The sequence below is a fragment of the Gorilla gorilla genome, chromosome 23 (assembly GCF_029281585.2).
Source record: "Gorilla gorilla gorilla isolate KB3781 chromosome 23, NHGRI_mGorGor1-v2.1_pri, whole genome shotgun sequence".
Taxonomy (NCBI): Eukaryota; Metazoa; Chordata; class Mammalia; order Primates; family Hominidae; genus Gorilla; species Gorilla gorilla.
The window spans coordinates 29842219-29855743 of record NC_086018.1 but is presented as its reverse complement, the minus strand read 5'-3'; the positions used below and the strand labels follow the sequence as shown (position 1 = coordinate 29855743).

The 13525-nt window shown below is 43.9% G+C and overlaps 1 protein-coding gene and 1 non-coding gene across 21 annotated transcripts in view; both read right to left on the bottom strand.

Annotated features, from left to right (window-relative positions):
* DEPDC5 (DEP domain containing 5, GATOR1 subcomplex subunit) overlaps positions 1-13525 on the bottom strand; it is a 155484-nt gene that overhangs the window by 63423 nt on the left and 78536 nt on the right. For 11 of the 20 annotated variants that reach the window (XM_031005537.3, XM_031005531.3, XM_019018726.3 and 8 more), the window contains 6 exons: positions 11879-11944; positions 8704-8887; positions 7012-7172; positions 2666-2783; positions 2066-2233; positions 644-863 (listed from right to left, as the gene is read on the bottom strand). In XM_031005537.3, the coding sequence (XP_030861397.1) occupies positions 644-863; positions 2066-2233; positions 2666-2783; positions 7012-7172; positions 8704-8887; positions 11879-11944 (917 nt within the window). Of the gene's footprint in view, positions 1-643; positions 864-2065; positions 2234-2665; positions 2784-7011; positions 7173-8703; positions 8888-11878; positions 11945-13525 lie in introns of those variants that run through there. The other 9 variants (XM_019018725.4, XM_031005534.3, XM_063704682.1 and 6 more) reach the window with 2 other exon arrangements.
* LOC115931998 (U6 spliceosomal RNA) lies at positions 8515-8621 on the bottom strand. Its single transcript, XR_004068389.1, has one exon. It is a non-coding gene; the product is annotated as a U6 spliceosomal RNA (small nuclear RNA).

Sequence of the window (13525 nt, the reverse complement as noted above, 5' to 3'; positions counted from 1 at the left end):
AAAAAAAAAAAAAAAAAAAGACCAGCATGAGAGAATTTTTTTGAAGTGATGGTGATGGTTACACGAATCTATATATTTGTCAAAATTCATAGACCTGTGTACACACACACACACATACACACACACACACACATCAATTATACTATATGTTTAAAAAAAATGCTGAATCCCAGTTCTGCCCCTTATAGCTGGCATATTCCATAACCCCCAGAAGCCTGAGTCTCCGCACTGGGTGGTGTGTGACTGAAATAAGGCACAGGGTGCTGGGAACTCTGGAGCAAGAAGAGTGAGGAAGGACTGCTGCTGTTCACCTCCTGAGAGTTTCTACTCAGAGGTTCAGCACCCAGTCACACAAGCAGCTGTGCTCAACATAGGGTCCCACTTGGGGAGCACCTCAAGGCACCATGTCCTCAGGTGGAAGGGAATGGCTCTATGCCACAGAACACCACCCAGTCACTGCCTGCACTCTATCCCTTCCTCCTTTACCCCGCGGTGGAGGAGAAAACACTGTTTTGGATTTAAGGTAAACACTGGGCAGTTGAGGAGTAAATAAGTAGGCTGATGATGAGAGGCCCCTAATAGAGGAGGTGGCAGGCCCTGCATCTCATACCAGGCGCACTCCCTGAGTCCAAGGAGCCCTTACCCGCATCATGCGATCCGAGCGATGCCGCCTGCGAATGCGATTCAAGCCCTCCACAAAGCGGACAAAACCATCCAGGAGTTGCCACTCGTCCTCGTCTGCACGGGGCCTGTCCCCATAGATGTCGCAGTGGGCCTCCCCCTCCGTGATGCGCTTGGTGGCGGTGACACAGGCTGGCAGCAGCAGGAAGCGGGTCCTCCAGAACTTCAGGGACTCAATTAAGCTAAGGGGGCAAGGAAAACACAGGGTGGTGGTGAGAAAAAGGAGATAATGAAAGCACTCTCAGTAAACTCTCTCTGGAGTTGGTGTGTGAAGGTCCATCTCCCCATGAGTACGTGCTCATTTGATGCTACAGCTCATGGCTTTGTTGAAAATACAAGTTCTGAGAATGGGCATGGTGGCTCACACCTATAATCCCAGCACTTTGGGAGGCCGAGGCAGGAGGATTGCTTGAACTCAGGAGTTGAGACCAGCCTGGGGAACATGGCGAGACCCCATCTCCACCCTGTCTCAAAAAAAAAAAAAAAAAAAAAAAAGAGCTCTGAAGGAAGACCACAAAGGCAGTTTTTGCTTTGATTCCAGAGATATCAGAATGCTTCTGCACACCCAGGCCCAGTGAATTTGTGGCTATCATCACAATCACAAATCATGCATAGAAATCAAAAATTAAAAATGAGGCGTCACAAAGCTACCAGCCAACTAGTGAAGAAAACGTTAAGAACACAATCTGCACTGCCACTTGCATCAAAGGGCACATCATCACTGAGCTTCGTGGGGTTTGTTTTTTCAACTATGGTAAAATATACATAACAAAAAATTTATCACATTAACCTATTTTATTTTTTTGAGACAAGGTCTTGCTGTGTTGCCCAGGCTAGGGTGCAGTGGCACTAACAAGGCTCACTGTAGCCACGACCTCCTGGGCTCAAGCACTTCAGCCTCCTGAGTAGCTAGGACTATAGGGGTATGTCACCATGCCCAGTTAATTTTATTTTTATTTATTTATTTATTTATTGAGACAGTTTCACTCTTTTTGCCCAGGCTGGAGTGCAATGGCTTGATCTTGGCTCACTGCAACCTCCACCTCCTGGGTTCAAGAATTCTCCAGCCTCAGTCTCCCGAGTAGTTGGGATTACAGGCACGCACCACCACACCCAGCTAATTTTTGTATTTTTAGTAGAGACAGGATTTTGCCATGCTGGCCAGGCTGGTCTCGAACTCCTGACCTCAGGTGATCTGCCAATCTCAGCCTCCCAAATTGCTGGGATTACAGGCATGAGCCACCGCGCCCAGTCAACCCTGTCTCTTTACAAAGAAAAAAAAAAGAAAAAGGGAGAGAGAGAGAAAGGGCAGAAAGTGTTAAAATACACATACACATCCTTGCCCAAGGATGCAAAGATGGAAATCCAAAGCCCACTCTCTGACCTGAAGTCTTCAGAGCCAGCAGAACAGATATACTGATCTAAGTAATTCCACTTGTACTCCTCCAGCCGTTCGTGGGAGAATTCCACCCAGCAGGAGACGAACTCTGAGTCTGAGTGGGAAGGACAGAGGCTGTAGGTGTAGTGGATCTGGGCAGATTCATAAGGATACCTGCAAAATAAAGGGCAGGTTCCCAAATTCAAAAGAGTTAGAGACAAATTCCTGCCAATTCTTATTTTCTATCTCTATACACTTAGAACCATCCTTGACATTTACCCCTCAACTGTAGTAACCAACTTATCCCAGGAAACGGTACTAGAAATTTCTCAGATCATCTTAAACTCTTTCCTTCTTCTCTCCTCACAACCTTTATTTGAAATAGGCTTGTCATGAATCATGCTAAACATTATAAGATGAATCAAATCCCTTTTGGAAGTAGGTAAGCTATAACCCTAAAATAACCCTAGAAACAAACAAACAAAACTCCAAAAGAAAAACCAACCACTGAACTTCGTCAGTTTGAATGATGTACTATACACACAATTTAGTATGTGGCCATAATTCAGGACAATAACTGAAGACTTTAAATATCCAAATACTCACTTGGGAAGGTATCGCGTCACTGTGATCATCTTATCCTTCAGCGTCACTTTGTGGAACGTTCTGCCCATACTCAGCCAATACTGGTCCTCCTCCTCGGGGCGGTTTCGGGACACAAGGCCTAACAGAAAAATAATAATTTCCTCCATCTGTTTGAAGCTCATTCCTATAACAGACAACTGTTTCTCATCCATATAGATTCAGAAAACAATGTAACACTTTCTCTTAGGGGCAGTTTCATGGAAGAAAGTTATTCTTGGTTAAAAAAAAACAAACAAAAACCTCCTGAGGTTGGCAGATTTTTCTGTTATTAAACCAACCAGGAGCAGATTAGAGCCTCAAGGTGCTAGCTGATAGCACCTAGATGGCACACTCAAAGCTGAACAACCTGATACCTCATCCTCTGGAGAGGAAAGTTCTGTAAGAGATGACTGTGTTACTAAAATGGAACTCTACTACACCAGCATAAGCTGCCCACCTTGGCATTCGAGGTTCTCACTCCAAGGTGGCAGCCAACCTAGCTTTCTGGTCCTAGCTCTCACTAATCCTAAACTGCTATACCAAGTTTCAGTCTAAAATGACCATTTATTGATTTGCTCATGTTGTTTCTTTTTTTTTTTTTTTTCTGAGATGGAGTTTCGCTCTTGTTGCCCAACCTGGAGTGCAATGGCCCGATCTCGGCTCACTGCAACCTCCACCTCCTGGGTTCAAGCAATTCTCCTCTCTCAGCCTCCCGAGTAGCTGGGATTACAGGCACGCTCCACCACCCCAGGCTAATTTCGTATTTTTAGTGGAGACGGGGTTTCTCCATGTTGGTCAGGCTGGTCTTGAACTCCTAACCTCAGATGATCCACTCGCCTCGGCCTCCCGAAGTGCTGGGATTACAGGCGTGAGCCACCGTGCTCGGCCTGCTCATGTTGTTTCTTTTGCATTCTCTTCCTGGGCCACCACTGAAATCCCAGATCATCTGAAGTCACCATCAAATGCTACTTCTTCCAGAAAGCCATCAGGCCCCATCAGCAGTCTGAATCCTACCTTGTATATAGCTCCTTGTGCATATGTCTGTCACCCCTTACAAATTAAAACTTCCAGGAGGCCAGGGCTCAAACGTTGTTCCTCCTTACATTTTTAGAAGCACCTGATAAAGTGCCATGTCCAGTATTAGCTGAACTGAACTGAACGCAGGAAAGAGGAAAATAATCAGGAATCAAGAAAATGACAAGTGTTCAAAAGAGTAAAAATCATGCCTCAAAGAACAACCAAGCCAAGCCAAGATTCCTTTGATCTAGAAATGAAAGGCAGTCCTCTTGAGGCAGGAGAACAAGGTCTGGAGGCAGGGAACCTAAGGCTAATTCAGGCTGACTTCCTAGAACTAAATCAAAAGGAAAACCCCAACTTTCCACACCTAAGTAACAAAAGGACCGGAGGTTACTCCCTTTACAAACCACTCCGCTTTTTCAGTGAGGCAGATGGAAAACTGAAAGTGTCTCTGATTGGTTTGATTTTTACAACCAAACAGACGTTTGCATAGAAGTGTAACTTTGTAACTTCACTTCAGCAACCAATCAGACTGATTGCGAGCCACCACTTCATTTACATAGCGTGTACACCAAGTAACCAACGGGACACTTCTAGAACGTATTTAAACCCTAAAAAATTCTGTAAAGGAGCCCTTGAGCCCCTATGCTCCAGCCCACTCCCACACTGTGGAGTGTACTTTCATTTTCAATAAATCTCTCCTTTTGCTGCTTCATTCTTTCCTTGCTTTGTGCATTTTGTCCAACTCTTTGAGGTGCCAAGAACCTGGACACCTTCCACTGGCGACACTCATTCAGCTCTGAGACAGTCACACAGGGACAGGCAGCATGTGAGCAGTCAAGAGGAGAGAGGAGGACAGCAGAGGCTGAAATAATATTCACTGTGAATGTGGAAATTTCCCCGATGGTGCCAAGGGAGTAGCAGGCCAGCTGCATACAAAACAGAAGCTACTCAGGGGACCCCAGGTCCAACCCCAGCACTTTCACTTGCCAGCTTGTGTGATCTTGGGCACCAAATCTCACTTTCTACAGCAAGAAAGAGGGCAAGCCCTCATCCAAGCATTCCTTCATTCATGCAACAAACACTCTGCTGGCTGTTGGGAAGACAATGCCATGGGACAAGGTTCATGAGCATCTGACATCGTACCTGACACCCCCATTCTAAATTAGGTGCACCCCAATTATTTCTGTGTTTATCCTGCATGGTATTTATTCTTCACAATCTGTGATCAAATATATACTTGTGGTTTATTAGTTTAACATCTGACTCTGCCATAGACTGTAGACTCTGAGGGGAGGGCTGATGCTGTTCTGTTCCCTGCTGGAACAGGGCCTGGCTCACACTTAGTATTCAATAAATCTCTGATGAATAAGCAGCACAGGCCTGGTTGTGATGGCAACTTTTCCAGTAATTAGGATAACAATGGTACCCTTTCTGTTACTATAGAAATTAGAGAGATTACATTTATCACAGCAAAAAAATAACCAGAAAGGATACAGTCAGGTAAGCAGCCTCTGGCCAACTAACCATCACATGAGGCTCATGGATCAGCCAGGAACAGAACTGGACACAGAGGAACTCAGACCACTGAGAGACATCCACCAGCTATTCCAGAGAACAACAGGTGGGCAGCCTGGAAGGTGCCAGTGACATGAAAGGTGAATTCATCTTATTACCCTTGGGATAAAGGACAAAATCCTTCAGACAGGCTTGGGTCTCCTGACATCTCTGGCTGCACCTCCGGCTTATTCCTTGTGCTCCATCATATCAGCCTTCTTCTTGGCGTCCAGAAAGTATCTCAATGCTTTCTGCCACAGAGCCTTTGCACAAACTGGCCTCTGCCTGTTATGCCCTTCCCTTCTACTCCTGCCCTCCATTTCCAACCTGCCGCTCCTGGTAACTCCTACATGTACTTCGGGTCCAATCTCAAACCTCATCTTCTCAGGGAAGCTGTCCATGACCCACCAGATTAGATAGGGCCCCATATTGAATGTTCTGACAGCCCCATGACTTCTCTCTCAGCCTTTATCACAACATATAATTATATTTCATAGTTTGACTAATGTTATTTTCCCTGACTGGGCTATAAATCCTCTCCCCAGCCAGGCAGAGTAAGTGCTTCAAAGATACTGCTGAATCAATGTGTGAATAAATGGATTCATATATTTATTTTTCTTTTCTTTTCTTTTTAGAGACAGGGTCTCCCTACATTGCCTAGGCCAGTCTTGAACTCCTGGGCTCAAGGGATCCTCCTGCCTCAGCCTCCCAACGTGCTAGGATTATGCCCAGCCAAATTCATATACTTATTAACCCATACTGTCGCATATTACTGTATGCCAGGCATGTAGTTTCCATTGTGGAGGACAAAAAGATGAACACAAATAGTCTTGGCACTCAAAAAGGTTAACATTCAGTAGGGTCTGGAAGATGAATACAAGGCAACATGTGATAAATGTCACAAGGGGCTTTCAAAGAAAATCCAGGGGGAGTCCAAAGCTTCATACATAAACAACAGGGCCTGGACTGGATGACCGCATGCTCCAACAGGGCCACAGTTCTCTGATCCTCTGGCCCAAGAAGCTTTCATGGGGACAAAGATGATCCAAGGTTATCACTAGGTGATCAGGGGAGGGGGGGGTCTTGTTAGCAATAATGAAGAGACAGGAGACTAAGACAGCTCATTGATTGTTCCAGGAAGTGATTACTGCTTTCTGATTCCAGGCACCTGCACTTAATTCCCTCTGTTAGACTTATTTTAGAGGAGCTCTCCATTGCCTGGCTCTGATTCAATTAGCAACACCGATTATCTGTTACTTACTAGCCTAATCTGCCACTCATGGATGACCCATTCTTGCTTCAAGCCACCAAGCTTCAGTGATAAAGAAGAGACAGATGAATCCAGAATAAGAAAATAAGAACAAATGTAAACTTCAGGTTTAGGTAACATCTGACAATCTGCTGTGTGCCAGGTACTGTACTAGAAACAATTAAATATAGGTTTAGAAACATTGACAGCTCAGTAGTGACTCAGCTGCCTACTATTCCCAGGTGTCTGTCCAAGCCACGCTGTCCCATTCCTGAACTTGGCCACATCCACTGCCTTAAAGGGAGAGTTGTAAATTAAAGAGAGCATTTAAAATAAATCCATACCTAAAGGACACTTTATTCCTCACTTAAGTAGAATTTATAAAGAAAACTTTTATGTCGAAAACAATTACTACTAAATTTATCTACTATCTACCATCTTGAAAACCCACTTCCACATACACAGTAGAAGAGAAAAAAATAGAAATCCAAGGAGAAAAACTCACCTCGGCTATAGAGTGGGCTACTGCTCAGCGGGGGCGGGACAGCAGGATTGGGTTTCTGTGTCTTGGGCTGCACTATGATTTGGTAGCCCTGCATGAGACGTTGGCAAATAAACTCTTCAAACACCTGCTGGGCTGTCATCTGCACACCATCTTCGTCCCTCCTGAAAACAACAGATGATTGCTCATACAGATGCTTGGCCCGAGACAGTGACACTTAAGAGTGAACAGTCTCATCATCTCCTTTGCTTCATCCCCTTATAACCATTCTATGGTGGTTCATAAAACTAACAGTTTGAGCTGGGCATGGTGGCTCATGTCTGTAATCCTAGCACTCTGGAAGGCTGAGATGGGCAGATTGCATATGCATAAGCCCAGGAATTCAAGACCAGCCTGGGCAACATGGCAAAACCCTGTCTCTACCAAAAAATATACAAAAATTAACCAAGTATGGTGGCTCGTGCTTGTAGTCCCAGCAGAGGTTGCAGTGAGCCAAGATTGCATCACTGACTTCGCCTGGATGACAGTATATAAAAGAGACAGAGAAAAGAAAATATAATAGAAAATATGAAAAAAAACTACTAACAATTTGTAAATCAGTGTTTTGGGGAAAATTAACAGTTCAAAGAGGTAAAAAGAGGCAGGTAACTCAATGCCCAAATGAGTAATTTTAGAAAAGAAGATCAGATTTAGTGTGCCCAAAATAATTGCATTAGAAAATATGAGAATAAACATCAAAGCCAGAACCAACTGGAGTTAAAAATAAATCAATCGATGAGGAGAAATAGTTGATGTCAATAGAACTCTGAAGAAATGAACAGTTCTTACATCATAAAATTACCCACAGCCAGTGCAGCAGCTCACACCTATAATCCCAGCACTTTGGGAGGCTGAGGTGGGTGGATCACCTGAGGTCATGAGTTCGAGACCAGCCTGGCCAACATGGTGAAACCCTGTCTCTACTAAAAATACAAAAAATTAGCCATGTGTGGTGGCACACGCCTGTAGTCCCAGCTACTTAGGAGGCTGAGACATGAGAATCACTTGAACCTGGGAGGTAGAGGTTGCAGTGAGATGAGACTGCACCACTGCACTCCAGCCTGGGGGACAGAGTGAGACTCTGTCTCAAAAAAATAAAAAAAAAAGTTACCCAAATATAAAAAGAGGACACAGGCTTGAAAATTCAGTGTTCAGCCAGACACAGTGGCTCAAGGTAGTAATCCCAGCACTTTGGGATGCAACAGATGGGCAGATGACTTGAGACCAGGAGTTTGAGACCAACCTCAGCGATATGGCGAAATAGCGTCTTTATAAAATACACAAAAATTAGCTAGATGTGGTGCTGCCACTCCCAGCTACTCCTAGCTACTTAGGAGGCTGAGGTGGAAAGACTGTTTGTACTCAGGAGGTAGAGGCTGCAGTGAGTTGTGATCATACCACTGTACTCCAACCCGAGCGACAGAGTGAGACCCTCTCTCAGTTAAAAAAAAAAAAGGAAAAAAAAAGAAAGATAAAATACAATTCAATGTTTTTTTTAAATTTTTTATTTAACGGCCATGCTAATCTTCTCTATATCGTTCCAATTTTAATATATGTGTTGCTGAAGCGAGCACAAATCCAGTGTTCTGATGCATGTGTGGGATATATCCGAAACCCTCACAAACCAAGCCAAGTGCCTTTTTCTCTGACACTGACCTGTCGATGTCTGCTTCTGGAAGGAGATCATAACAGCCCTCTGTGTAGTCATTCTGCAGGCCCTGGCGGTCAGGGAAGTAGTCGGTGGTAAGGGGGAGGCACGCCGGAGTAGTGAGAGACTTCCAGTCCACTCCAACTGTGCAACAGAAGCCTGGCACTACAGGGGGAGCAGACAGTGTCAGAACTGCCTCACGTAACAGGGGGAAAAGGTACATGTGGTCACCATGGCAAGTGTGGGATGGGGGGCCAGGGGAGGGAAGGGGAGGGAAAAGTGGGGAAAAAAGTTCACGGTGAAAGATGGTAAAATTGCCAGGATTGGGAAGAAACGGGGTAGGGGAGGGAGAAAGAGAGAAACAGAGTTTGTTAGACAATGCAGTGCACATGCTTATCCAATCCCATCATGCAAATGGGATTCACAGCTGATATTTTTCATTTTCTGCTGATTGTGAGCTGCAGCCGCAATGCAGGTGAGATTACGGCAGGGCAGGCAGAATTACATGTCGAAGCACATCAACATTCCAAGAGCAGGGAGGCCAAGCACGAGCCTCTCCCAAGGACTGCAGAGTGGCTAGGTGGGGAAAGGAGGGGAGCTCAGCCTCGTTTGGGAGCAAAGAGCATACAGTAGCAGAAATAAGGAATACTTCTAGCACTGCAAAAATAAGTAACAGATTCAAAAGGGTGGGAGGAAAAATCAAGTAAGGATATCTGGGAAAGTTAGGAGGCTGGAACTTTAAGAGACAGAGTTTAACAATCCAAAAATGAAGGCTGCAGTTAGCAGAGCAGTCCTGACCACATGGGTCTGTCCCGAATTGCCTGCTCCTCAGTTAAAGCAGAGTTTCTCAGCCTCGGCAACAACAGACTTTGAACCAGATAATTCTTTGTTGTGGGGGCTGTCCTGGGTACCGCAGCAGCATCCTTGGACTCTACTCACTAGATGCCAGTGGCATCCCCTAGCTGTGAAAACCAGAAATGTCTGCAGGCATTGACATGTTCCCCTGGGGGAGGGAAATCCTCCCTGGTTAGGAAAATCCTCCCTGGTTGAGCTTCACTGAGTTAAAATAATAGGGCAGTTACCTCTTTAAGTAATTTAAGTGAAGACTATCTTTTAACTTTCCAAAGAAGGGAGCAATATGAAGCCAAAAAACTCTGAGCCTTTGTCTCTAAGTTCTGAATGGGATACTCACTTTATTTTTGTACCATGCTAACAGCTTATAATGTGTTGTAGCCCCTGCTGCCTCATCAGCCCTCCCGTCAATGAAGAACAAAATCTGTGTGCTAAGTCACAGCAGAAAGATGCCCCACGTGGCACCACTGACTTGGGGAAGATGATTTAGCCTGCAACAGATCTAATTCATGCTCTACACAGGCCTTATTAACTCACTAATAATTCAGGAATCCAAAACATAGCCCCGAATAGCCTAATTAATCATCTCCATTTTTCTATATGGCAGCCGAGAAGGTGAGCTTGTTTCTACTTCCTGGCTAAAACAGAAGATGAGGACCTGATCAAAGCCCCAGTGGGGAAGCCAGAAACAGAAGACAAATCTATCTTTATGTCCTCTTAGATCATCCTGGCCATCATCAGCCTTCTGACCCTCAGGATTATAAAAATCTTGTAGAAATGCTTTCTGCTGGGCACACAACAAGACACAGACTGTTCAAATGCTTAGTTCGAGATCTCATGATGAGAAAGGATCCTGATTGTAAGTTTAAGGGTATTCTGTCTCTAGGAAAAGAGTGCAGCCTCTTTTCTAACCCCAGTATCTTCTGGTTCTGAAAAGAGGGACTCTGAGGAAGTTCCACACCTCAGAACCACTAAAATAACAATGATGAGCAAAGGTAACAAACTCCGGTGACAGGGTTGTAGAGAAATAGAATCATCTATTCATTGCTGGTAGCTTTCTGGAAAATAGTCAATCTGCCAACCATACTTTGGGGAACGTAATCCAAAGACATTAACCAAAAGAAAAAATACACCTGCTGCACCATGTATTATGTATTATTATTAACTTCTAATTTAATAGAGACACGGTCTCACTATATTGCCCGGGCTGGTCTCAAACTCCTGGGCTCAAGTGAAGCACCCACCTCAGCCTCCCAAAGTTCTGTGATTACTGGCATGAGCCACCGTGCTCAGCCCACCAGGTATTATCATACCTGCATTATATGCTACGGCTAAAAAGCAGAAAGCCATCCAAATGGTCATGAATAAGAAATGATTACTCAAACCAAGATACAGTAATATGCTTAATGTTGCCATTACAAATGACTGCTAGGAGGGACCTGAACAAATAGTAGAAGGATTATTAAGTGGGGACAAAGGCTGGGCGAGGTGGCTCACGGCTGTAATCACAGCACTTTGGGAGGCCAAGGCGGGCGGATCACGAGGTCAGGATCATGAGGTTGGGAGTTTGAGACCAGCCTAACCAACATGGTGAAACCCCATCTCTACTAAAAATACAAAAATTAGCCAGGCGTGGTGGCGCGCGCCTATAATCCCAGCTACTCAAGAGGCTGAGGCAGAAGAATCACTTGAACCTGGGAGGCAGAGGTGGCAGTGAGCCGAGATCATGTCACTGCACTCCAGCCTGGGTGACAGAGAAAGACACTGTCTCAAAAAAAAAAAAAAAAAAAAAAGTGGGGACAAAAAGACTCAGTGATATACATCCATTGGTCACAGCTAAGTCAAGTTTATCAAATGGTAGGATTTTCTCTGCTATTTTATTATTATAGATATTTAGACATTCTCTTACTGCATAGCTATTCAAAAAGACAATCAAAAGGAATGCAATTCAGCCAAATATTTCAACTACAGGCAGGTAAATGATTCCAGTTAACAGCCTATTACGTCTTTCCAACTTTTTCATGGAGATATCATTAGGCAGTTAAGGGTGAAGGCCAGCTCTGGACCAGCATGGGGGCCTTATAGGGAATCTGCTACCTTTCCCAGGTGCCCCTGAATCACCTTCCAAAACAGGTCATTCAGTCACACACCCCTTCACTTTCCATCACAGAGTCCAGGGAGTCCTCCCTCACCACATCGCCTTCCCATACCCCAGAGATATGTGTACCTCAGGACCACTCACTTCCCACAGGGCTTCCTCTTGTTTCCTCATGCTCTGACCACCCCACACTCCCTGTCTACCCCTTTCCCCAGTCAGCTGCCCCCTCTTACTTGGGTCTGGAGAGGTAGAAACACTGTCCTGTAGAGAATCCTTATTCTGGGTCCTAGGATTCATACCTATGGAAAGATAAAAACAGCTTGTCTTAAGAAGGCTCACTCTGCAAAAGAGTTCTGACCAGTTATGGTTGAAAAAGGCAAATTGGAGCTAAAAATAAAAATGTAAACCAAGTGCAAATTCTGTGCTGAGTTTTTCAAACAGTACAAAAGAATCGATCAAAGAAAAACGATCAATCTAAAATTGGGAATGAGCCAGAACTTTACTCTGAGGTTACTGGTATCATTCTTTGCTAAAAGAGATCACACAAACACGAGCAACCTGCCACTTATTTTAAGAAAACGAACATATTTCAAAGTCATTTCAACTAATTAGAGCAATCTTTAGTGAATATAAATGACCTATTTTTGACAGTGAGCTTTGATCGTGCCACTGCACTCCAACCTGGGCGACGACAGAGTGAGAGAGACCTTATCTCTAAAAAATATATAAAATAAAACAAAATGACCTATTTAAATTTAATCCACTCATCAGCCATCCTTATCTTCTGGAATTTTCTTCCCCAAATCATGGCTTTCTACAATATGACACAGGACATCAAAACTCACTACTTTAACATAAAAACAGTGATTTTTACCTATAACTGGGCTGAAAGGAAAAACCGGAAGATTCTTTGAAATGCAATTTATTGACTGTCGAGTAATACAATTAATTTTAAAGCACACCTATCAGTACTTAAATGTCCCTTTCAAAACATATATTTACCAGAAAATTCTGATGCCATAAAAAGAATTGAGGTTGAGCATGGTGGCTCACAAGGCCAGGAGTTCAAGGCTGTGGCAAGCTATAATCACTCCACTGCTCCCCAGCCTGGGTGATAAAGTGAGACACCATCTCTATGTAAATACACATAAAAATATTTTTTTAAAAAGGACTGGAAAGATGCTCACTAAACATTCAACGGTGGCTAACTCTGAGAAGAAAGCTGGAGGAAGGGATAGGAGGTAAAAGAGAATTTGTACTTTTTACTCTAAATACTTCTGGGTCATTTGAATATTTTATAACAAGAACAAGTATTTATAAATTTCTTGTGAAAGCTTTGAAAAAACAATCTACAACATGACAGAAAGCACTTGCAAATCATGCACCTGGCAAAGGACTTGCATCCAGAAGATATAGGGAACTCTCAAATTCAAAAGCAAGAAAACGAACAACCCAATGAGAAAAGGACAAACATATGCAAAAGGAACATAAGTATATTAAAAGATGCTTAACATCAGTAGTCATTAAGGAAATAGCAAATTAAAAGCACAGTGATTAGCCAGGCATGGTGGCATGCACCTGTGTTCACAGCCACTCAGGAGGCTAAGGCAGGAGGACTGCTTGTGCCCGGAAGTCCAAGGTTGCAGTGAGCTATGACTGTGCCACTGCACTCCTGCCTGGGTTTCTGAAAGAGCAAGACCCCGTCTCAAAAGAAAAAAAAAAAAAAGTGCAGTAAGATACCACTACATGCTTATTTGATTTGAATGATGAAATAATGAAAATGACTGGATATACCAAGTGTTGACAAGGATATGGAACAACAGGAAGCCTTACACATTGTTGATAGCAATGCAAAATGGCACACCACTTTGAAAACAGAT